Source organism: Choloepus didactylus, chromosome 1 (assembly GCF_015220235.1).
Source record: "Choloepus didactylus isolate mChoDid1 chromosome 1, mChoDid1.pri, whole genome shotgun sequence".
Lineage (NCBI taxonomy): Eukaryota > Metazoa > Chordata > Mammalia > Pilosa > Megalonychidae > Choloepus > Choloepus didactylus.
This window is the reverse complement of record NC_051307.1, coordinates 91,894,532-91,920,447: the sequence shown is the minus strand read 5'-3', so window position 1 is coordinate 91,920,447 and position 25,916 is coordinate 91,894,532. Positions and strand designations below refer to the sequence as shown.

The 25,916-nt window shown below is 47.5% G+C and overlaps 1 protein-coding gene across 1 annotated transcript in view; it reads left to right on the top strand.

Moving 5' to 3' along the window:
- Positions 1–22,608, top strand: part of ITGB5 (integrin subunit beta 5) — a 116,970-nt gene extending 94,362 nt beyond the window's left edge. Inside the window, exons 11-15 of the mRNA XM_037837336.1 lie at positions 12,060–12,282; positions 16,433–16,536; positions 19,466–19,585; positions 21,293–21,459; positions 22,074–22,608. Of these exons, the coding sequence (XP_037693264.1) occupies positions 12,060–12,282; positions 16,433–16,536; positions 19,466–19,585; positions 21,293–21,459; positions 22,074–22,169 (710 nt within the window). The 3' untranslated portion in view covers positions 22,170–22,608. The remainder of the gene's footprint in view (positions 1–12,059; positions 12,283–16,432; positions 16,537–19,465; positions 19,586–21,292; positions 21,460–22,073) is intronic.
- Positions 22,609–25,916: the final 3,308 nt, after the last annotated feature.

Genomic DNA, 25,916 nt, shown 5'->3' with positions numbered 1-25,916 from the left:
TTGTTTTGCAGTAGTCACATTTTGTTGCTCAGATACAGAGCACAATATGCAGTCCAGCAGATGAGGGGCCACCATCGCTTGACCCTATTCAGGCTGGTTATTGACCTCAATCCAAGGACAGAGGAACAGCTGGCCTTGAGACTAAGGATGCATCATTGTTTGCTTCTCTGAAGAGCCTTTTGTTGGAGAAACCTGTCAAGAACAGTAGGGGTGATTTCTGCTCAACTGTGACCATGTCCTGCCAAAGGAAACAGAATTTTAAATCTTTTTCCCCTCATTCTATCCTGAAGTCTTCACATCTCTCAGACACTTGTTAAGAATTTGAGATGTCTCAAGAATCACCTTTAAGTTCCACAACTATCAATAATACTTCTGCTTCTTTTCTAATTTCTAGCATTGGATGCTCCCATTCTCCACCCCAGATCTTGAGGCTTGCTCTGATGAGGTTCACAACCAACAGCATATCCTGAGCATGTGCCTGACACCACACTATTGTGTTTTGTTTCTGAGCAATAAAATATGACCACTGCAAAGCAAATAAGGTGATGTTGCTTTAACCCAAGGCTCTCCAAACATCAACATTACTTTTTTAGATGACACACTATGCTGATGAGATGAGGCAAACAAGTCAACAAACAAGTGTATCAGTGTCTAAGTGATTCTTGATCTATATTCAGCTTCTTAAGTAAGTCTGCTGGTCAGCTTTTAAACATACTCAAGTCTCTTCAATCTTAGGAGGGGAGGAAAAGAAATGAAAGGGAAGGAAAGGTAGAGGAAGAGGAAACTCTCCCATCAACCCCAAGCCCCACTCACTGTCAGCTCTAGCTCCTCCTTCCTCCTTATGCTCAGCCCTATTTCTCAAAATAGTTACCTATACTCATCACCTTCATTGTCACTTCCCACTCAGCCCTCAATTCAGTAGTACACTTTAGATTCATCCCTATGACTCCATCAAAATAGGTCTTCTAGGTTCCCCAATGACCTTGTCTTAACACACGTAATAGAGTTTTTCAGCCCTCATCTTATTTGACTTCTCAGCAAGAGACTCTAAAATACACTGTTGGCCATGAGCTCCTTGAAATGCTCTCTTCCTTCTTTCAGTCACTCCTTTGTAGTTTCCTTTGTGAGATTCCACTTCTCTGACACCCATTCATTGTTGGAGTTGTTCAAGGCTTGGTCTTAACCATCTTCTCACCCCATGCTCTCTCTCTCTAGGATATCTCATCCATGTCCAGGCTTTCAGTTACCTTTATGTTGCTCAGACTTGCCTTAGAGTCTCCTTTATCCACTTGCCTTCTTAGCATCTTCACTTGCACGTCATAATGACACCTCATACTCAAAATGTTGCAGACTGAAGTCATGATGTTCCTCCCAGCTGTGGTTCTCTTCTGGTTGTACCCATCTCACTTTTCATCCAGTTATGCAAACCAGAAACCAGGAATCATTCTTTGTCCCCCTTTTCTCAGCTCCTACATCCCATCTACTACCAAGGATTATCCATTACCTCTTATATTTCTTTGAAATTCATCTTCTCTCCATCTGCATTGCCACCATCCTATTCTGTTTAACAATTTGCTTTTCACATTGCGGCCAAAGTGATTGTTTCAAAACAAAAATCTGCCCATGTCTGACACCTTGTAGAGACTGTGAGTGTTTTAGAATGGTCAAACCCCGGGGTCCCCAGGCAAGGGAGGACAGGTGAAGGGACTCAAGAGGTAGGCTGGGATGTTGGGCCATGAATGAACTTGTATGCTGTATACAAAGTAGAAATGTGAAAGCTGTACTTTAGGTGATGAGGAACCATTGAAGAATTTTGAGCAAAAGAATGGCATTTCATGGTTTATATTTTAGAAAAATGATTTGGAGAAAGGGGTAGGCCATAAAATGGGAAATCAACCAGGAGAAGATGGCAGTGGTCTAGGTGAGGCTCTCAGTTTCCCTCAAGTGATAGGAGTTTATTATAAGGTCATTTGGAGCCTAAAAGCTAAGCCTAGCACTCAGGTCCCTCTCCCCCCACAATCTGTCTTCCTTCCCTCCCTTCCTTCTATCCACCCACCCACCCACCCATCCATCCATCTATCCATCCTTCCATATACACATAGATAAAACAAGCCCAGAATCTGGTTCCATCTAACCCATTCTAGTATATTTCTCACTTCCCTTTCACATACTTCTTTAGGCTACCCACTCTCTCTGTTCATCCTTGCAAATCCACCTCTGAACACAAACAATTGTTTGCATCCAGTCCTCTCTCCTCTACCAACCCCAAACCTATAGCTTAATCTGGGCCTGTCATAACAGCCATTCCCCAGCCCCCAGGCTCATCCACATCTCTCCCTCCATGCCCTGACCTTGAACAGTAGTATGTCCGAAGTGTAGGAACTATAGAGGTTATCTATGGAGAAGAAAATGGAGGCCAGGAGTGATTAAATGGGCAGTGATTAAAAGAGCCAGCCTTGTGGCTGTTTCACATTTTTCACTATATCACATCCTGCATTGCCTTGAACATTTATCCCATGTGTGGTTTTATTTTTTTATCACGTAATCATCACGGGATTGTCCTGAAGAGGCAGTGCTATATACTGGTTAGGAATATGGGCTCTAGAGTCAGACAACTGTGGTTCACATCTCAGCCCTGCCACCTACATTCGGTGCAACTTTGGATAAGTTATCTGGCCTCTCTGTGCCTCAGTTCCCATGTCTGCAAGAATTAGAGTAATAATTGGACCTACTGCATAGGGTTATTGGGAGGACTAATGAGATAATCTGTGTAAAGTGCTTAGAATAAGTACCTAACCTATTTTAAACATTCAATAAATTTTCACTATTAAAAGATTTTAATGATTTGATGTCTCAATGAAATTACAAGTTTCTTTAAGGCACTAAACAATAACAGTAAACTATACTATTTATATTTACAAAGAATTTCCCCAATCTTTGAATGAGATAAATGAGGAAACGAGATCATCACTCAGAGCCAGAGTGGGTAGCTGAGATTTCACAGTAGCACTTGTTCAGCAAATCCTTCCCCAGCCAAATCAGTTCCAAGGAGTTTCAGAATAGAGTGGCAAGCATAGGGCTGAGTTGGTAAGGGAAGATGTTCTGCTAGAGGTGAGTTCAGTGTTCATTTTAACAAGTAAGTGCTGTTTTTCTTTGTGAGAGGAGTAACTCTTGTTTGGCAAATTTTTCCATTGGTAACTCATCCTTGGAGAAATAATGCTGTGTTTACAGGCTCGGGAAACCCAGGAGAGAAGAACAAAACTTTTCAGCAGCCAACTTCTCTCCTAGCCTTGGAGGCTTGTTGTGCTGAGGTGCCTGGGCCCAGGCTGAGCTCCTTTGTGAGGGGCTGTGAACACATCCGGTGCCTCTCAGAAGTCGCCCTTCTCTTGTTCCTGCGGAACCAAAGCCAGTGCATGGGAGGGAAAGGGAAAGGAATGGGATAGGGACCGACTCGGTGACACCCTGAGAACACCGGGCAGCACAGACAGGCAGGGAATGTGTGAGGGCACAGGGAGGGCCCATTGCGTAACAGTAACCTGCTTGTCAACAATGAACTGAGAATAGCACTTCTTAGGAGGATTTCCGCTTCCTGTTCAAAAGCCCCAGACAAGGGCCGTGTCCTTTGGATGCTTGTGTACCTCTTTGGCCACAGAAGGGTCGGCCCACATCTGGCTTTGGTTCTCCAGAGAGGATTGTGTGTCAGCCTAGCGTGTGAGCTCCAAGGATGCGTGTGGTGCCAAGGCCCCTGCTCCTCCACCACACAGGCCACAGGCTCCAAGAAAGGGCCCCACACATGTGCCTGAGGTACTGCAGAGGGCAGGGCTGTGTGATTTAATCTTGGTTGCCCCTGGCTCGGCGCAGCAGCGCCACAGAGTCCCTGAGTCATCTGCTCTTTTATGTCACCCGTTCCGGAGTTCCAGGAGCTGGGCCCAGGTCGCGCCCAGAGATGTCCAGGACTCAGACAAGACCTGGATTTTGGTGACAGGGAAATCGCCTCAAATGAGAAAAGGCCTTCAGCTCTTGCCCCCTTCTTTTTCTTTTACCTGCTTCCTATTTGCCTGGCTGTGCGTTCTGAGAAGAGGGAAGAAAGAGAGAAAGGGGAGAGGGAGGCCATGTGAGAGGCAGGGGGCCCCCGGGGCTGTGAAGGGGCTATACAGCGAGAAAGACACTGATGGGGGATACTGCGAGAGAGGCAGAAACTGAAAGGAAACACGAGAGCCAGACAGGAAGTGTATGTATATGTGTGGAAGTGGGAGAGGGAGGCAGACTGGCTGACTGGGCATCAGGGAAGAGGGATGCGTGCTTCCTCTCGGGAACTGAGCTCCGAGTCCTGGGCTCCTCGGCCTTCTTTGAGCCAGATTTGATTCCCAGAGTAGGTGGAAGTTGCCATTGAGGGAAGTGAGGGAAGCCACAGTATGTTCCAGAACTAGAGAGAAACTGTTTTTGACCAGCTGTTGATCTGATGTCTGCCCAGTTGTGGTCCCTTATACCCAGGCTGGGCAGGGATGGGGGAGAGAACCACTTCTCATTTCTGCCCCCTCCCAGACTGGCTCCTTCCTTTCTGCAGCCCCGTAACCCTCAGGCAAGTCCTCTGTGGTGACACCATGGCCGCCTCAGCCAAGGGGAGGGTAGGGCCATGACTTCTCCCCGGGTCCGGGAGCTGAGGGCCCCTTAGGCCCTGCCTCAGCCGTGTGCCTGCCTCTTTCCTGCTCAGAGCCAGGTTCACTTCTCTTCTTTACTGATTGAAAGTTGTATTCTCTCCTGGCCCCCAGCACATCTCAGGCGCTCCCAAGCCGGGGTACAGGGGACCTTTGGTGCCAGCCTCGTCACCGAGGCTCCAGGGCTGGCGGAGCAGCTCCATCAGGCCCCAGGTTCTGCAGACAGCCAAGGGTACTTTGTCCTTGGCGCTCTCTCCTCAGACGGGGTGTGCACTGGGTAACCTCATGGGGGCTTTTAACCCTGCAAGCCTTTGATCCACCCTGACAGAAAGCGCTCCTCCCTCTCACCCTCCAAGCTCCCCCTCTCGCTGCCATAATAATAAAATCAACTACAACAATAACAATCACAGCTGGCATTTACCAAGCGCTTACTATATGCAGGCACTGTTAGAAGTGCTTTATACACCTTAAGCAGTTTAACCCACACAACATCCCTATGAGAGGGGCACTTTTATTAGCCCATTTGAAAATGGAGAAACCAAAGTACAGAGAGGTTAGACATCAGTTACTGCTGGAAAGTAGCAGATCCAGGAGGCCAACCCCGGCAACTGGTTCTGGAATCATGTGTTATCCCCTAGCCGCTACTGCCCATTTACCAAGTGTTTCCTGGTATTCCATCTCTGTTCCTTCCAGCTTATGTTCCATGGCAAACAGGCTCCTCTTCACCCACAGCCTTATACAGAAATCCCAACTCCCCCTTTTTCCTGAAACTGGTGGTCCCTGAGAGCACCTGGGAGGTGGGGGGACTGCCGTCCACCCTGCCCCCATTCAGTGCTCTCCCACCTCCTCAGTGATGCTTCCAGCCTTTGCTTTTTCACCCCTGTATTACTTTCCCAGGACTGCCACGACAAATTACCATACACTGGGTGGATTAAAGCAGCCAAACTTTATTGTCTCACAGTTCTGGAGACTAGGAGTCCCAAATCAAAGTGTCAGCAGGGCCAGTTTCTTTCCAGTGACTCTAAGGAAAAAATACATCTTTGCCTCCTTCTACCTCTGGGTGTTGCTGGCAATCCTTGGAGTTCCTCTTCTTATAGCTGCAACGCTCCAATCTCTACCTCCATTGTCACATGTCCAAATCTCCCTCTCCTTTCTCTTATAAGGACTCCAGTCATTGAATTTAGGGCCCACCTTAATCCAGCATGACCCTGTATTCCATCTCTGTTCCCTTCAACTCATGTTCCATGGCAAACAGGCTCCATTTCATCCACAGCCTTAAACAGAAACCCCAACTCCCTCCCCACCTGTTTTAATTGAGATGTAATCACATAACATACAACCACCTGAATACAATCAGTTGTTCACAATATCATCATATAGTTGTTTTCATCACCATAATTAAACTTTGAACATTTTCATTCTCCAAAATCTAAAATTAAAATTAAAATAAAAAAGAACATCCAAAACATCCTGTTCCTTTCCTCTCCTCATTGTTCATTTACTTTTTTTTAATGCAGTTTAATTGAGATATTGTCACACACCCTGCAGTCTTCCACAGTGTATAATCAGTTATTCACAGCACCATCGTACAGTCGTGCGTTTATCACCAGAATCAACTTTTGAGCCTTTTCCTTACTCCAAAATAAAAATAAAAGCAAAACACAACACCTAAATCTTTCCATCCCCTGCATCCCACCTTATTCTTCATCTAATTTTTGTCCCCATTTTCCCACTCGTCTGTCCATACACCGGATAAAGGGAATGCAAGCCACAAGGGTTTCACAATCACACAGTCACACCGTGCAAGCTACGTGGTTATGCAGTCATCTTCAAGAATCAAGGTCACTGAGTTGCAGTTTGACAGCTTCAGGTATTTCCCTCTAACCATTCCAACACACCAGAAACTAAAAAGTTAAATCTATATGGCACATAAGAATACCCTCCAGGGTGACCTCTCTACTCCATTTGAAATCTCTCAGCCACTGGAACCTTATTTTGTTTCATCTCTCTTCTTCCTTTTGGTCAAGAAGATCCTCTCAATCCCATGGTTCTGGGTCCAGGCTCACAGGAGTCATTTCCTGTGTTGCCAGGGGGTTCACACTCCAGGGTGTCATGTCCCATGGAGGGGGGGAGGGTAGTGCCAACTCCCTCTTTTTAACTCAACTACATCTGCAAAGACTCTATTTCCAAATAAGGTCACATTCTCAAGTAATGGGGGCTAGGGCTTGAACAAACATCTTTTGCAGGGACACAATACTCACTACAGCCCCCTTGAACTCCCTCCATCCTTGCCATCATGCCATCCCATCATGTGATTCTTGACTTTTCTGTGTGGCTTTCCTTTGCTGACCTCTTGGTCATCCCTTCCTTCTCTGAAGACCTTGGTACCTGCCTCACACTCCTTCCCCTCCACCCCGAGTGCCACTGTGCTGGGTGCCTCGATTTTCCCCATGGACTTGCTGTCCAGCGCATTGGTCTCCAAGTTCCTTCCTTGGCTGCTCAGCTCCCGTAGCAGTCACAGCAATTCTAGCTGCCATTGCCTGGTGCCCCAAGTGCCTGATACCACATAAGGGGCTTTACATGCAATAGCGCTGATGCTTCTGACATTCCCACAAGGAAGGCATTGTCCTCATTTACATATAAGGAAACAGATCACAAGAGAGGTCTGAGGACTTGCCCAAGGTTGCATAGTGAATGGTGGAATAAGGGCTTGAACTCTGTCCAAGCCCCATCCCTCTCAGCTTGTCACACATTACCCTAAATCCTCCACTGCTAGAACTCACCACCTCAGCACCTCACTCTAACCACAACCCTCACCCCTGAGCTCACCCTCTCCCTTTCTCCCATGACATCTCCCCTGGGATCTCCTTAAAGTTTGCCAAGTTTGCCGTCCCCTTGAGCTTTACATTTTCCCCAAAACAATGCTCAAATATATTCCACCTTCAAAATTCCTTTATCCAGCCCCCCCATCTCTTCTTTTCCCCTGCACAACCAGATCACTTGGTGTTGTCTGCATTCGCCATCACCACTTGTTCACCCCCATACCGTCTGGATTGTACCCTCCTCGCTCCTCAAATACTCCTCTGCCAGCCTGTGGCAAAATCCAGTAGTCCCTATAGGGTTTGCCCTTGTTCACCTCTCTGTGGAGGTCACTGATGCTGTGGCTTCCTGTCTCCATCACCTTTGGCTTCCAGGCTGCTGGTTTCCCTCCTTCCTTTCCGGCAGCTCCTTCTGTGCCTGCTTCATGGAGGCCCCCTCCTCTGAATATCCAGCATTCTATTTCATGAAAGAGGCGAGGGGCCACGTCTTGGCCCATAGCCCACACAAGCACTGCTTTGCTGATGGAAAGCTGTTGCATTCTGTCGAGCTGAGATTCTGTATAAATAGACACATTTACAACTTCCCGTCCATTTAGCTATCAATCATTCCAACAAAGGCGTACTTATAATAACTTGCACGTGTGTAGCAATTCACAGCTTACAAAGTGCTTTCACATGCCCTGAAATATCCCTATCTATGTGCAATAAAAATATTTTTATGCCTGCGCAATATTAAACGGTCTTCATTAAATTCAACTTGCTCTGCCGAGGTGTTGGGGGTAACATTATAAATTAGATTGGGCTTGATATGAATCCTTGCTTAGACCCTCTGGGTAGAGTTAGCCAGGACGAGGTTCCCAGTTACCCCATTCAGTTCCACTGGTGATTGATAGGTTACTGGTCCTTGAGACCGAGGGCAAATGACTCTTGTCTTTTTAATGATATGTATTCCTATTAGGGCTTTAAGGAAGGTAGAGGAAAGGGCTGGCTGAACGCCAACAGCAGGGTCTGAGTCATTTGGATTAGGATTAGGATACAGTGTGGTCATACCCATCTGTGTGGGCCAAGCTTTAGCCAAAGGGGACTTGGGAGTGTTAAACCCAGAAGTTAAATAAGTTGTATCTTGAGTGCGAACTCCTACCAGTTGGTAGGACTAGGCTTGGACTACTGTGTTGAGGAGAATTCTGAGGCTAAGAATTCCATAATTAGATAGCCATGTCTGCCAGGGTGTGAAGGACATGGTGGCATGTGCCACAGTCTTTACCATAGCTGCTTTAAGCTGACCTTGAAAGGCAATGAACTACGTGTCATAAACTCAACTGGGACTATCCTTAAGTCATCCAGGACAAGAATTCAGGTGGCTTAAGCAATTCCCCTACGGGTGGAACTTGGGGCTTTCCTAGTTAAGTTTCCTGCCCTGTGCTCTGCATCACAGGCTCTCTGCACACCATTTCTTTCTCATTGTGTCCTTGCTGTGCTCAAGCTTTGTGGGAGAGTTTCAGGAATAGCTTGGCTATCTCGTGGTGGGTCCTGTCTCTCCCAAGAAACTGCAGTGATCTTTGGTGAATCTCCAGCTCCCAGTCCTTCCTGCCCATTGCCCCTAACTCCTGACTTCTTGACCCCAGATCTGACACATACTGCATTGCCCTTGGGCTAGGTTTTGGAGCTCTTAGTCCTGCAAGGTATCAGACTTACCCATAGCAGCTGGGTTTTCTTGCTGATCAGCTGTTGTGGTGAAATCACAGAGAAACAGGCACCTCTTCCTGGCTGGCTATTGTCCAGTCACCATGGGAAGCAAGTTTCCCTTCGACACACACACGTACTTCACCCAAAACCCAAAAGCTGTACAAAATAATATACAACCTCTTTTCCAAACTGTTGATACTTTGGAACATGTCTCAGCTTGTATTTGGAGAATTTTATATTGTTGGTGAAAACAATTAGAGTAAGAAGGAAAATGGTCCCTCTGGCCTGACCTGCATACTGTGTTTGTTGCTTGTAAATACGGCACTGAACATGCTTTTTACTTTTTGTACTTTTGCTTTATGGGATGGTGTAATGCACAAGTCATCAGAGAGTGCCAGAACCATGTTAAAACCTTACCCCCTGAAGTGCACTGATTGATGTCTGCAACTCACTCTGAAATGTATTAAAAATATATATATATATATGGCTGGCCGATAGACAGATGGACTGATATGTGATAAAGCCACATGTAACATATTAACAGTAGAATCTGGGTGGTGGGTATATGGATTTTCACTGTTAAACTTCTTTCAACTTTGCTGCAGGCTTGGAAAGTTTCATAATAAAAGGCTGGGGCAGGATTACCCCGACAGGGAACTACTTTAATTTAAAACAGGCTCTTGAATGATGTGGTCCCTGAGGCCCAAGGGTGAGGGAGTTGTGGGGATTGATCCATTTCATTTGGGAAGACTTCCTGTGGGGGGAGAGCTTCCTGCCAGGGCATGAAACAGGTGCTGTCTGTGGACTTGGGTTAGGCAGGACGGGGGAGGGCTGTCCTTGCCACGGCGTTTTGCTTTTTCCGGAATGTGTGACCCTGAGTAGCAGTGGGTTCTTCTGTCTCCTGTGGCTCCCACCCCGCACCAGCTTCTAAGCAGTTAAAACTGCATTCCACAGCCTCCTCGTGGCCTGGCTCTGGCTTTCCTCTCCTCTCCCAGAGGGCTTGCCATATGCCTCAGCCCGGCCTGTTCAAGCGAGTGCACGCTCTGCCTAGCACAATGTTTGCTGTGGCTCCGAGCCCCTGCATGAGCAGGGAGGCTGTGGGGACCAGCCCTGGAGGGTCAGGAGGCCCGGCCCTCCAGATGGCCTCTCTGCTACCTGCAGGTTCTAGGCAGCACGGAGCAGGACAGGCTGTGGGGAGCGGAGCCAGGAAGTAAGTGGAGTTCGATTCTAACCTATGTCGTGGCCACAGAGGAGGTGCTGGGATCCACCCACAAGGATAACTGACTCAGGTGTGGAAGTGAAATGCAAGGAGGCCCCTCCTACCTGGACGACTCTCTCCACCCCCAGTCTCTCACCAGTAAATGGGTAGTACTTAGTGGCGCCAAACTCGTGGTTGTAATAACATCAGCCTTAGCAAAATGGCATCTAGAAAGAAAACATGCTGCAAAAAAAGTAAAAGATTGTTTTAAAATGGTGTCATTTGTAATGCTACCCTCTGCCTCTGTTAGTATAGAAAATCAAGAATTCACTGGCAGGCTATTGGCCTCATTGGAAGATGGTGCATTTTCATGCTTTTGCAACATGCACACACATGCAGATAACCACGCGTACACCCTCTCCTCTGATGACAGTGATGGTCCTGCCCTCAGGGCTTGCAGAACCTCAAGAGGGATGTTCAGCCCCACATCTGTGCAGCCTGGGGCTAAGGCTCCTCCTGCAAGGGGAAGCCAGGCTGGCCCGGCAGGTTCTCATCTGGAGCAGGCCGTGCTCGTCCTCCTTCCTCATAAGAGACAGTGGACCCTGGAGTTAAGACCATGGACTCTGGAGCCAGACTTCCTGGGCTTGAGACCCGGCTCTACTGCCAGCAGCTGTCTGCCCTTCAACAAGCCACTCTACAGTTCTGGGACTCAGCTGCAGCTCTTGTAAAATGAAGATAATAATAATACCTACCTCATAGGGTTGTAAGAATTGCTTTAGCTTATGTATATTAAGCACTTACAACAGTGTCTGGCACGTATATAGTCAGCGTTATATGAGTGTTAGCAGCTGCTGCTGTTCTCAGCGTGTGCTCCTAAATTGTTCCTTCCCGGGCTGCAGGTCCCAAAGCCAGAGCAGGGATTCAGCTTCTCAGGAGGACTGCGGGAGAACAACTGTGTTAGTTTCCTCTTGTTGCTGTAGCAGATTCCCACCAATTTAGTGGCCTTACAGCTCTGGACATCAGAAATCCGAAATTAGTTTCATTGGCCCAAAGTCACGGTGTTGGCAGGACTGTGTTCTCTCCAGAGGAAGAATCCATTCCTTTGCCTTTTCCAGCTTCTAGAGCTGTATTCCTTGCATTCCTTGGCTCATGGCCCCTTCTTCCATCTTCAGAGCCAGCAGTGTGGCATCTTGCTTCTATTACTTTCTTCCGTAGTCAAATCTCCCTCTATTACACTCTTATAAGGACCACTGTGGTAGCATTTAGGCCCACTCAGATAATTCAGGATAATCTCATCACAAAATCCTTAATTACATCCTCAAAGTCCCTTTTGCCTTATATGGCAAGATTCACAGGTTCTAGCCATTAGGGCGGGGGACATGGCTGGGAGCCATTATTCACACAACAACTTGAGGCAGGGAGGCACTTTCCTTGGTCCTGGTTCCATGACGTGATGTGGCCAAGTTCCGAACCCACTCGGAGTGCCACCCCAGACCCAGCCAGGCCCCCGAGCTGCCAGGACCCACTCTCACTCCATACCAGCACTAGGCCCTCTGTCTCCCCAAAAAGATCCCAGGCGCAGAGTCAGCATCTCCTTCTCTGTGGTCTGCTGTGCCTGGCACATGGTGGCATTTAGCAGTTCTGTGTTCATGCCATGATGCTGGGCAGGCACTAATGTGCCATGTTGTATCCTTTCAGGCCATGGCGAGTGTCACTGCGGAGAGTGCAAATGTCACGCAGGTTACATCGGGGACAACTGTAACTGCTCAACGGACATCAGTACGTGCCTGGCCAAGAATGGCCAAGTCTGCAGTGACCGCGGGCACTGCGTCTGCGGGCAGTGCCAGTGCACAGAGCCAGGAGCCTTCGGGGAGACATGCGAGAAGTGCCCAACCTGCCCTGATTCTTGCAGTGCCAAGAGGTAAGGGCCACCCCACCTCACCCACCCACCAGGGCCCACCCCCCCCAGCCACAGCCCCACTCACTCCAGCTTCCCACCCAGACCAGGCCCAGTCCTCAGGCCAGGCCGGCCACTCACCTCCCCATCCCTGCCTGTCTTACAGGCCTTGAGGGGGGCTAAAGCCTCATTAATGTTAACTAAGTTGGCATTTCCCCGAATAGTATCTATGAAACGCTGGGTCCACAGGGATTTTGTAAGAAAATAAAAACAAAACCAAAAACACCACCACTCTTCTATACCTAGCCAAGTTTAGAAATTACCTAGATATTGAAGTAAATGAAATTAAACTGATTTTGGTACCAAAATACCATTTTCTCAGAGCCTTTAGTGTGCTATTGTGAATTTCCAAAAGGGGATAGAGTAAGCATCTTTTTTTCCAAATGAATTTGATCACCCCATTCAGGTCTCCCAATGCTTCACGGAACACCCATTTAGGAAATGCTGCTTTAAACAAAACATAATCGGAAGGTAAATTGGATAGGAAATAATACCCGACCTAGATAAGGCATGCCAGAAACAAACTGCAGTGGCTCTTGAATTTTCTGCTCCATTTATACAGATAATGGAGCATGGATCTATGCTGCTGCCGCTGCAGGAATTGTCTGGAGCGGGCGGTGGGCCGCGAGGCCCGTGTCACCCTCCTCCCAACCTCTCAGCCCCTCACACTCCATACGAGTGGGGGAGAGCGAGGGAAATAAAGAAATCAAGGAGCGATGGCCTTCTGGAAGCAAGGGTGACTTTCTCGTTTGAAACTGGCTGGAGAAAAGCTATGGCACCATTATCCTTGCTAAGGGGCCAGGAGGGAGGGAAGCAGGGGCACAGATAATCAGAGACAAATAATAATACAGCAGTCGTTTCTCTTTGGCGGGGGGAATGCAACTGTGCAATTTTCTTTTGGCAGATTTCCTTTCCAAATGTCTGGCTCAGGCTGATAATGAAATGAGTTCGTGCTCCCTGAGCTTGCAGCGGCTGCTGGTCAGGCAGTGCACAAAAATGTTCTGGGTGGCAGTGAAAAGCCCAATCCCCGGTTGAACTCCTGCCACAAATAATCCAGGCATAGGTAATTGAAAGCTGGCTGCAGATCGAGAGACAAGATAGACAGGGCCAGGTTTTATTTTGTTTGGGGGGGGGTGGGCAGATCCACTTAGACCTGCTAAGAGTGGAGAAACAGCAAACAAGAACTCAAACAGAAATGTCTTCGAAGGGAGGAGGTTAGGATCCCGGGGCTGGAGCGCTATCACTGCTCAACCTGAGCCCTGGAATCACAGCCAGTGTTTATAGTTTCAGCCCAAGGGGGTGCCTTCCCCCTCCAACTCTCACCCACGGAGCACTTTTCAGTATATATTCCCCATCCTTGGGACATCCTAGGGGAGGGAGAGAGAAGTTGGGACAAACACACATGGAATCAATAAGAGTAGATAAAGCCCTGTTCTCTCTTGCCATGGAGAAGCAAGGCAGCACAGGATTGGCCCCAGGGGCGACAGCCCTAGCTTTAAATGTTTAAAGCATGTACTTTCTAGAAGATATAGACTTGTTAATTTTAATTTACTTTATCATCCATTAAGCAACACCAAAGGAGCAAGGAGAGCAAAAAGGAGCCACAAGGGGACCATACTGTCCCAAGTTCCGTGACTCTTGGCCACATTGACCCTCTTGTCTCTTTCACAGCCTAGCTGCAACATTTATTTTTTTTTAAACAAAATCCCTTTGATGACGACTTATATAGGGCTGTTTTTCTACTTGCTGCTTGGCTGTACGCCACCAGGTCTTGAATGCCCTTTGTCCTTTTTCCCCTGGTGTTTCAGAGCAGCCAATGTCCACTTTCTAGAACCTTGGGTGAGTTCACACTCAGCCTCAGCTGATTTCAGTTAATAGGCTCTTTGAGAAAACTCTCCCCCAGTAACTTTTTTAAAGGCCAGACTTATTTTAATACATGACTACAATATATTACAAGTTTTGACATTGAGCATACAAATTATACTGTTGTGCCCATATGGATAATTAGGGAACGCTTCCTGGAAGTGGCCAGGAGCTGTGGTTTAATGACCACAGGGGATGCAGCATGGCAAGTCCTAGCTGGGACCGGAAACAGCCACCCCTCTTTGCAATGTGTTGATCCAGGAGGCTGGAGGAGGGGTGTCGGGTCAGCATGAATAGCTGGGGGCACTAGCCCAGACCTGCAGCCATCCTTTCCTGGCCACCAGCCAGGTCTTAGTGGTCTGTTCTCGGGCACTGGCTAGTCAGGGGAAATGCAAGTGTTACCACTTGTTTCCATGAAGTCAGTCCCAGGAGATTGGGACTTTGTGGCCAATTCTGGGAGGTTGAATTCTTGAGCACATTAGAACCCTCTTAAGAAAGTCTTACTTTCCCTTGTGACTTGCCCTTTCCTTCTTAATGTTCAGAAAGTGGTATAGGGACTTGGGGAGGGGCTTGTGTAAGAGGCAGGGAACCTGGGTGCTGAGCCCTACTCTGTCATTGACTTCTGTTGGGCTACATTTTTCTCATCTGCAAAATAAGGGGAACTTAACAAAATACCGTCTGAGCTCCCTTCCAGCTCTGATGTTCCCTTCTTCGGTTTCCACGCTGGAAACATTTTAGCAACTGTCCTCTTAATCCAAGGAATTAAAAAATGGATGATAATAGTAAAGGCAGTGCATTGCCTCTGTTTTTGCCAGAGAGCTTTCCAGCACACAGTTCCTTTGGGGTAAGCAGGGCAGCTGTTCCCTCCTGTAGCTGAGGCTATGTGAGGCCCCCCACCCCTGCACTCTGGTGCCAGGGTACAGCCACAGGGAGGCCGAGCCCTTCCCCAGCACACTAGGCTCTTGAGTTCTAACCCAGTTTCCTGGGGAAGCCCCTGTTTCAGGGGCTCTTGCCCTCCTCGTAGACCCCTGAGCACCACTGCATCACCAAGTCCCCAAAAGTTAAATGTAACCTGGGTTGTCATACCCCTGCCCATTCCTCCCTGGAGTTTAGCTCTCACCACCCTATTGAGACTTGGCCCTGTCCCACAGTCCACCAGAGGAGTCAGGGACCCTCCAATCCTTTGCACAATAAGCTTTACAACCCCTTAGTCAGAGGCTAGCTCCTCCAGCCCAGTGTCCTTTGGAATCTTACTCTCCCTGATGTAACTGAAGGTGGATAGAGAATGTCTGGAACTGGGTTTTGACTATGTAAAAGTATAAATAATAAATATTAAACGATCGTTGTAACTGAGCATGTTCACACACTCTCTGAGTCACCTGTTGGCCTGAAGAGGGGGGGAGGAGTCTCAAAGTGTTTCTTTTTTGGCTCCTAATCCATTTTCTCCAGAAGGCCCTGTTAAAATGGGTTCCTTGGGAAGTAGCCTCCACCAAAATCTAGTGTAAACCCATTAATAGGTAAGCGGACAGCAGGGTCCTTTCGGGAGCTGTCAGCTGGGCTCTGTCTAGGAGGGAGCAGAGGGCTAGAGTCTGACACTCTCCTGGGCGGTGGCTCTCAGCCCTCGCTGTGCATCGGGATCATCCAGGAGCTTAGGCCCAGCCCAGAGATGTGGATTCCATGGGGGTGGTTGAGCCCAGACATTGATATTTTCTCTTTAAAGGCCCTCGGGGATTCTAATGTGCAGGAGTGTTGAGAATCCTGCCCTGGGTGAAGCCTAAGGCAGGAATCCTGGGAATTAGGGCCAGATAGGGGTATCAGACACTGGCTGTGGGAGTGTGAGAACTACTTGGGGACCTGGAATACAGTTCTATCACCCAGAAACTTCTTGCTTGGAGCAGACTCCTCAGTCAGGCATTTGACACACTGGAGTTCAGATGGATTTGGCTCCTGGTTTCAGAATCTGAAAGGTCTACAACAAGAAAGTTGACACTGAAGACCAGATATGCCTCTGAATTCACCAGTTCGTCTGAGAACCCTCTGGCTTTCCTGCATAACAGCAAGAAGAAGGCAGAACAGAAACAGTCCCTGAGGCCAAACATCAGAAGACAGGGAGAAGTTAAAGCCTTCAGGGGCCTGCTGAGGCTCAGGCCCACACCAAGGGCTGGAATCTTACATAGTTGGGAGCTCTGGTTATATGTGTAAAACTATTACACAGCATCTAATACCCGCATTTATTTCCTTTCTTCCAAAGAGATTGTGTCGAGTGCTTGCTGCTTCACCCAGGGAAATCAGCTGTCAACCAGACATGCCAAAACTATTGCAAGGACGAGGTGGTCACCTGGGTAGACACCCTTGGTGAGTGTGCCAACGGGACCCTGCACAGCTGCCCTCTTTGGAATCTTGGCAGATACCTAGAAATTTTCTTCCCCATGGGACTGACTTCAGAGCTGCATGGTAGAGGGGAGGGAGTGGTTTTAGCCTTGCATTATGAGGCACAGCCTAGGATTCCTTAGTGTGGCTGCTGGTTCCCCGAGAGGGCTTGAGGTACCTGTGCTGGAGCATAAATTCCAGGCATTCCAGGGTATGAGACTTCCTTGTTCCATAAGTTTCTCACCCATCACTGGAGCTCAATTCCTTACTAGCTACATCTTTTTCCAGGCTCTCTGAAAAGTTGGTATAATAGAATAAGTTATGTTAGCTGCTGTAACAAACAAACCCTTAATCTCATTGACGTAATAAAATATAAGTTGATTTGTCACTCAAAAAGTCTAGTGGAAAAAAAAAGTCTAGTTAAGATGTTCCTAATTGGTATGGGCCTTCCATGTGGTCTTTCAGGAACCATGACACCTTCTATGTTGTGGTCCCACCCTCCTGAAAATCCTCAGAATCCTCTCCATTCAGCAGGAGACAGGAAAGATGGTAAAGAATCAAGTGGGAGGTTTATATGGGTCAGGCCTAGAAGTTGTGCACAAAACTTCCACCACATTTCATTGGCCAGATTCAGTCATCTGGCCCCATTAAACTGCAAGGGTAGCTGAGAAGTGTAGTCAAGCTGTGTGCCCAGGAGGAAGAGAAAACAACTAGCCAGTTTCTGCCACATTTGGTCCCGGCCCAACCCAGCTCTCAGTGCTGCAGACATCAGAGGAGGTAGGACTCTCATTGGGGTCCATATTGCAGCTGGGATTCAGTGCCACTCTGGTTCCTCCCCCAGCCACATGTTATCCTTTTCTGCAGCTCTTGCCCACTCCTGTTCTATTTTCTTGCCCAGACCTTACATTCTCATTCTTATCACTCCAGTTTGACACCATCCATCCAACCCTCACCTTTAACTCTCAACAAATGGCTACCACAAGTTTATTTCTGACCATGAACCCACTGGAGGAGATGGGCTGCCTCCTGGGCCAGCCAAGGAGGCTTATGCAGAGGTGCAGGGGATGTTTTCTTTTTACCATCTCTGGGCTGTAGCCGTTTCTTTTCCAGTCCAGCCACTGCTGTCAAAGCCAAAGAGTGTCTGAGGTTAAGGGAAGCAGATTATACATATTAGCCCTATGTGGATGTGTTTGGGTTCAGAACCGATCTGGAACATTGTAGTTACATCAAATCAGAATGACCTTTGAAGGAATCTGCATTCAAGCTCCTCTTGCTGGCAAGCTTGCTCCTCTACTTTGACCTATAGCTTCTGCAAACTCCTAGCCTCTAGCTGCCTGTCTGTCTTGATACTGGCTTGACTCTTTTTTTAGACTTCCTTGTTCCTGTCTGCCTGCTTCCTGAGTTTAGACCCACTGCTCTGGCCAAATCATGGCTTCTAAGTATAATGAGTCATTTATCCATACAACATGTTTTTATTGAGCACCTACTATGTGCCAAGTGTGCTAGCCCCTGGGGAGACATGGGGAGGACACACAGTCCAATTTCTCACACGCCTATTTTCCTGTCCCTGCTTCTGTCTTGCTACTTAGGGCCTGGCCTATAGCACGTTGTGTGTGCAGACCTGGGGAAGTTGCTTCCTAACCAGGCACACATGGTCAGAAAGGCAAAAAAAAAATGCTTTCTTGTGGCCCCTTAAGTGATCACTTGGTCTGTAGCAATTATAGCTGTTCATGCACAGCTGCTTCTAAATCCAGCCCTCCGAGATGAATCGATTGCTTCGCGGAGAAAATTTATGTTCTAATTCGCCATCTATTCTTTTCCTTCCTTCTCTTAGGCATTTTTTTTTTCTTTTTTTTTTCCATATTTTTTTCACCCAGACCAAGCTTATGACAAGGGGACTGAGAAAAATATTTAAAAGTTACCTTTTTTCATAAAGCTGAGTAAGTCCAGACTGACATGCTTGATAACCACACTAATTCATGTCGTTCCAGATTAAAACTGCATAAAGCAACAACATTTAACAGGCAAGAGCTGAAAGGCATTGCATGCCGTAATACTAACCTTAAGTTGTTATTCAGGATCGATTCGCCATTCCTGCCTAATTTCCTAAGCATTCACATCACTCTTCCTTCACACTTGCCCCTCCTTCCTTTCCCTCCTAAAAATAAATCTTCTATCCCTTTACCTAGTGAAGCCTTGGAATGCAAACCATGCTGAGATGGGCTATTGTGATTACCTCCCTTGGGGTAACTGCACCCTGGGGCCTGGGGAGGAGCTGCGGCAGCCGCGTAGGGGCTTCCACTATGAAGGACTGAGGCCAGTCGGCGCCCTCGCTCAGCCACAGCAGGGAGCTGCCCGACCCCACAGGCTGGCTCCCCTCACCTCATGCCGCGGGCATTTACTGGTTCACCAGTCTCTTATCCAAATATCCACTCACCCTGTGGTTCCTTTTGGTTTCACATCCCAGGAAACAGTGGCTGACTCGGCCTCAGCAGCCAGCGCTTAGCCCCGAGTGGATGCACAGAGCTGCAGCTGTTTTCCAAATGTGAACACTCCCTCGGGCCTCGAGGGGCCAGGGTGGCTCTTTCTTTTCTTTGTCCCTTTAATTTCCATGGCTGATTCCATTTGCCCCATCTCTGCTTTATTTCACATCACCCCCAGAAAACATAGCAGGGTTTTGAAGATTCCCTAATGCACTCTACACGTCCCCAGAGCAATCTAAAGCTCAGGGCCTGGACCTGCGTTCTTGATGTGCAAAACCTAAATCAGTTTTAAAGGCTCAGCTTCTCCTTCCCGACTCTTGCTCCCCCACCATTACCATCCCTCCTCCGAGGCACTGGCTCCCCCCACACCCTCAATGGCTCTGGTTTGCTCAGAGAGACGCTCAGGAAATTTCTGCTTGGTTTTCTTCCAGTGAGTGATGACCAGGAGGCTGTGCTTTGTTTCTACAAAACTGCCAAGGATTGTGTCATGATGTTCACCTATGCCGAGCTCCCCAGCGGAAAGTCCAACATGACGGTCCTCAGGGAGCCAGGTGGGTGAGAGCCCAGCTCTGACAGCTCCCAAGTGGTTAGGCCACACTGAAGTTTGAGGTTCTGATTTCCTTTTTTTTTTTTCTCCACCTTAAACAATGGGAATTTATTGGCTCACAGTTTTGAGGCTGGGAGAAGTCCAAAATTGAAGCATCAGCAAGGCCGTGTTTTTCCCTCATGCTTTCTCCCCTGTGGCATTCCACGGCCGGCTGCCAGCAGACCTTAGTCCTTGGCTTTTCTTTGACATGGTGATGGACAGGGCGGTGTCTTATTTCTTTTCTGGATTCCATTGACTTCCAGATTCCAGCTTCTGGCTGCTCCCCATGACTTTTCCAGATGACTTTTCCGGGTTTCTAACTTCTGATGCCATTCCCTGCTCAAGGGATATCACCCATTCTCACCTCACTGTCCCTCCCAAACTATGGAATGAGGAGGGCTACAAGTCCATTTAAAGATCAGGATCTAAGGCTGCCCCTACCTCACTCCCAGAGTTAAGAAAAATGTTTGTGTAGCTGGGGATCACTTGCCAGGATAGAGCCCTGAGGTCAGGGCAGGGAGGGGCTGGTGGTTTGTGGAAATGAGAGTTGTAGGAGGATAGGACCCTGCCCCTTGGGAGTATCTCACCTTTTGGAGGAGACAGAGCACAGGAGTGAGATAACCACAGAGCACCCTCAGCACACACAGGAGCCTGCATGCTCAGCAGTGAGGAGCTAGCCATGTTCTGCAGGGAGGGTGCAGGCCATCTGGGCAACTGGGGCTGGGTGGGGCATCGCTCAAGTACACAAAGAGCCCTGGCTGGGCTGCCACTGCTTCCCAGGGTGGATTCCAAGGACGGATGGAGCACTGAGCTAAACATTCCTGCAGGCTGCCAATCTCAGCTCCTGGGGCCACTGAGGAGGTCAGGCGTTAATCCAGATGCAGACCATTCTGCTTCATGCTTTGGGCCCAGGGACCAAAGGCTTTTGCCTTGGAGTAATTGGGATTTCTGGTATTGCCCTTTTTACTCTTCTCTGGAGGGGAAGGGGCAGAGCAGAAAAAAACTGCCCTCTTCAACTCACAACATTGCAGACTGGTTTTCCAAATCTGGCTGGACCACATTATGTGCCTTCACTGGACAAGAGACAGAAGGGAAGTTTTGTGGTACCAGCCCAGGATGCGTGTCTGTATGAATGAGGCTTTGTTTACAAGGGCTGTCTTTGCGGTTCTTTGAAAATAAGCACATTTGCTCCAGCGGGCTCTGCACTAAGGGCTTACAAATGTTGGTTGGCCCCCGGCCCAGAGCAGAGTAGAAGTGGCTTCATGAAACCTCCTGCCTACATAGTCTGCTATTTACATGAAAGCTGAGGCATTGTCCAGCATTCCGCACAGGGTATGGACCAGACATGTTAGAGGAAATTCAACAGTATGCACAGCGGGTGGGAGAAAGTAGAGTTGCTACAGACATTCTCATCTAGACTTTGCTATGGATTTGCTGTGTGATCCTGGAACAGTCACCATCCCTCTTTGAATTATTCACCTTCTGTACTTTGGGGAAACTTTTCTGTCCAGCCAGGACTCCTAGAAGCAATGTTAAGGATCTAAAGAGAGAGTAGGGGGAACACCTTTGGAAGCGAAGCGTATTTTTCATTTTGAATATGCCTGAGGTGTCAGGGTGGGAGGTGGTGGTGATTCTGGTGGCTTTGCTCACTGTGCCTCCTGGTCCCCTGCAGAGTGTGGCTCTGCCCCCAATGCCATGACCATCCTCCTGGCTGTGGTTGGCAGTATCCTCCTAATTGGGATTGCCCTCCTAGCCATCTGGAAGCTTCTCGTCACCATCCACGACCGAAGAGAATTTGCAAAGTTTCAGAGTGAACGATCCAGGGCCCGCTATGAAATGGTAAGCAATGTAGCTGTGCAACAGGCCAGTGGGAAGTTAGGAGTAGAAGAAACTTCTAGCCTAGAGGTCCTGTTTCATTGAAGCAAGCCATAAACGACCACTAAACATCCTTGACATTAAAAACAAAGAAACAGAACCCCAAAGGCTGGGCTCAGTTCTGTGCAGCAAGAATTGCACAGCCCCAGGGGCAGAGGGCACCCATGCAGAGCCCTGCATCAGGCCCAGGTTGGGACACTCATGGGGGCAGAGGCAGTAGGTGCAGCCTCAGACAGGAAGAGTAAGTCTTGTCTCCCCTAGTAAACTGCTAGGTCCTGAAGGACTAAGCACATAGTCAGCACCCACCAAATACCCAGAGTTAGTTTCTGTAAATGGTGGAATGGGATTCAGAGACCATCTGCCTCAGTCTCTCAGTTCAGAGATGAAGAGGTAAAGCTCAGAGAAGGAATGGGTCTCTCCCAGAGATGCAGAGCGAGCTAGAGACAGAACCACTCATGAGGACAAGGCTGTCAACTCCCAGCATGTCTTGGGTGGTTGACCTACACAGGACCTTTAGACTCGGAGTCTCTGTTTAAATGAATGAGCTAACATGTCTTCTTACCGTCCATGTTCTGTAGGCTTCAAACCCTCTGTATAGAAAGCCCATCTCCACGCACACCGTGGATTTCACCTTCAACAAGTTCAACAAATCCTACAATGGCACCGTGGACTGACATCTTCTCCTCCAAGGGGTAGACAGGTACTAACTAAAAAGTCAAAGACTGCCATACCTGGACACTAGAGTCCGTCATGGCTCCCTAAATAGGAAAGCCCAGAGAAGACCTTCACATGATTCTGGGCGAGGAGTCCACTGCCTGCACGGGAAGAGGGACCTGGCCATGCAGCCTGAGCCACACTAGGCTGAACTTCCCTCCGAGTGTGAGAAAAACAAGAGGACCCTGGTGTTCCCGGCTTGCCCACTACACCCAGCTTCTTGTCTCAATGAACTGCTGAGATGCTAGCTGCCTCTCCCTTCCAGGAGGGCTGGGCCTTCAGTCTGGCCAGAAGAGAAGGCTGTTGGGAACGGTCAGAATGTAAAACCAACACACAGTCTGGCTTTTTTCAGGATGGTCATTGTTATATGAAATAAAAAGATCGTGTATTTCTGGTGTAGTTTTGATTACTGGCAAGTGTCTGCCTGATGACTATGCCTAGCACATGGGTTTTGGTGATTGTGTTATTGAGATGACTGTTGCATGCATGTACTTTGCAAACATCAGTTTTCCCTCTCTTGTCCGTATTTGTTTAATACTTTTGTAATGAGGAAGAGATGGTTTGGGATTGAATGTATGTAACGTTTAAAACCAAAAAGTCTTGCTTTTGCCTGACACTTAAGATGGCGTGTGTTCCTTTCTGAAGTGGGTTTGAATGGTGCTCAGTGGCCCCTCCAATACACCGACCCAGTGGTCTCCAAACAGGGTTCCATGAAGTTGCTCAGGGGCAGTCGAGGTGGCACAAGGGAGGTCTGAGCAAGTGCCTATGGACCCTCCTGGCTTTTGCTTGAAGAAAGAATTCTAGGCTGATAACTGTTGAAATTGACCCCTCTGGCCTCCCTCCAGAGATGATAAGACTGGAAATAGATTGTGTAGATGAAGAGGAGCTGAACTGTGGTTTCCATACAATATCACTTTTTACACATCATTATAATAAATTTCCCTTCCAGTGCCTGCCCCCCATCCAAACTCTTCCATCCACCCAGGCCTAAAGTACAACATCCATTTCAGCTTTTTTTCCTGCAGGGCCCTGAAGTCCTCGGATTCCCATGTCCAAGAAGGAAGGGATCCCAGAGGTGGCCTGATCCAATCCCCTTATTTATAGAAGAGGAGTTGAGTCCCCAAGAGGGCAATTGGCTCGCCCCAGGAGGCTCACTCGTGACAAACTGGTGCTAAGACCCAGGTCTCACAACTAGCAGAGCACTGTCCTCTCAATCCCTGCTCGTTCTTACTAAACTTTCATTTATGAACCCTTTTCTTCTGTTGGCGTAATTTCGAGGTTATTGAGCTTTCATTCCAAATTCATCTCTACTCAGGCTTGGACCAACTCCCCCGTTCTTCATTTTTGGCAAACACTAAAGACAAATGTCTATCAGTAAATCGGGCCTATACCTGCGGCAAATATGCATGGATTCTATTTCCTTTGTCCTATATAAATAGAATGATACAGAGACCTGGTGACTTGATGGAGCTGTCTTAAATCCTTCTGGGAATACAGCCAAATGTAAATAAGTATGTAACTAGATAACTAAAAGAGTGGCTATGGTAGTTTCCTAGGGCTGTCATAACAAACTGGGTGGCTGAAAACAAGAGAAATTTATTTTCTCTTGGTTCTGGACGCTAGAGGCCTGAAATCAAGGTGTCAGCAGGGCATGCTCCTTTGGAAAGCTCTAGGAGTCTTTTCTCGCCTCTTCCAGCTTCCAGTGCTCCAGGTGTCCCTTGGCTTGTGGCTGCATAACTTCTGTCTTCACATGGCCTTCTTCCCTCTGTGTCTGTCTTTGTTTTCAAATCTCCCTTTCCCGTCTCTTTTTAAATGGGACTTCACCTTGACTCCTGAAATTCTAACCCAAAATATGAGATTTCCTATTTTCACAGAAGGTCACATTCACAGGTACTGGGGATTAGGACATGAACATATCCCCTTTTTGGGGGTGGTGGGAGAACAACCCAGTGCACTACAGTTGAGAAAAAGAAATGATTTGGGGAGAAAATTTGGGTTTCTTTCCTGTTTAATTGTGGGTTTCCTGGAGACAAATCATTAACCTGTTCAAAGTCTCATTTTCTATCAGGCAGCTCTGTAAGGTAACAGCATCCTTGAGTCAGATAATAAAGGGTTATATGCTTCTGGTTTCCCACCTGATATGGAAGTTAGGGGACTTTCAACTATAACAAAGACGGTTGCCAGTGCTTACGGTTCCTTACTGCCCTCTGCTGGAAGTTCTTGGGACAAGCTGTTTGGAGCCCTGACTCCTGAAATTCTAACCCAATATGAGATTCCCTTATTTTTTTTTAAATGATAATCCAGTGAGTTTAAGGTGATCAGAAAGACTTTCAATTCCAAACTCTTCATTTTACAACCCAGCCCCAGATCTATCACTTAGAAATTTTTAAATATTCCTAGTGAAATGGACTTTGGGAAACTTTCTTTAGTGGCAATTTGACCATACCCCCTCCACCCCTCATGATAACACAGATAACTGAGCAGGACCTAGATGGCTGCAGAACTCGCTCTCAAGCCGAGCGCTGACGCTGCGTTTGCTATCCATTTCTCTGCTATGGAAGCGCACATACTGGGACCAGCCTTCAAATGGAAAGGACCTGCCCTCCAAGGAGCACCTGGTCCTCTCAGGGTTTCCAAGGAGCACCTGCAAGCCACTGGCAAACCGGGAAAGCACATGTCTGGAAAGATGATTGGGGCTGTGTGTATGCTGGAGAGAGGAGGGCTGTTTACCTTGATAATCAATCTATGCAGATTTTTAGTTTCCAAATGGTACTTATTATTTTTACTGATTGGTCTTTAACAATTTACTTCTTACTAACTGTAAAAGTAAGGCATGGAAAAAAATCATAAAGTAAAAATCTATTATCACACCACTCCTGACCTTTCTGTGTATGGGTTTTTGGTCTTTTTTCTATACACATACATGTAATGTTAAGCAAATTGGAATTATAAGAGATTATTTGGTCACTCTTTTTACTTAACAGTCACCTCTTCTAGGGAAAGAAAGTGTTTTCTAATTAGGATGAATGCTATAGGCTGATTATAATTAAACACCTGGGATGAATTTCAGGTAATGTCAAACAGATGGGGAGACCAGAGAGGCGATACATTTCAGCTAGAAGTTAAATGTTAAGTTGTAGGTAGGATTTAAGGTGTTATTCTCTGTTCAGATGTCACTTTTTAATTGCACAGCTCATCCTCTCTGGAGGGCTTCAGGCATGTGCGGCTCCTGGCTCACCTACTAACAGGGCTTTGGGGCTAGGTGAGGGGCAGGGGAAAAGAGGAGGAAGATGCAAAAGATGACGGTGATAGCAGCTTGGATGAAATTCAGGAGGAGGTAAGTGTTGTCATATTTTTGGTACCTGTGGAAGTCGGTGGGTTTATGTCCAGCCAGCAGTGGGAATGAGACGGGACACTAATGTGGCTGAGCTGGTTCACTGCCTGCTTAGAAGCTTGCCTCTGGTCTTCTTTTTTTTTTTTAACCTTTTCTTCCTTTTTAAATCAACTGTATGGAAAAAAAAATTTAAAAAAAAAATGCAAAAAAACAAAAAAGAAATACAATAAAAGAACATTTCAAAGAGACCATAACAAGGGAGTGAGAAAAAGACAACTAACCTAAGATAACTGCTTTACTTCCAACCTGTTCCTACTTTACCCCAAGAAAGTTACATAATATAGTAACATTTCTGTGAACTTGTTCCTACTAT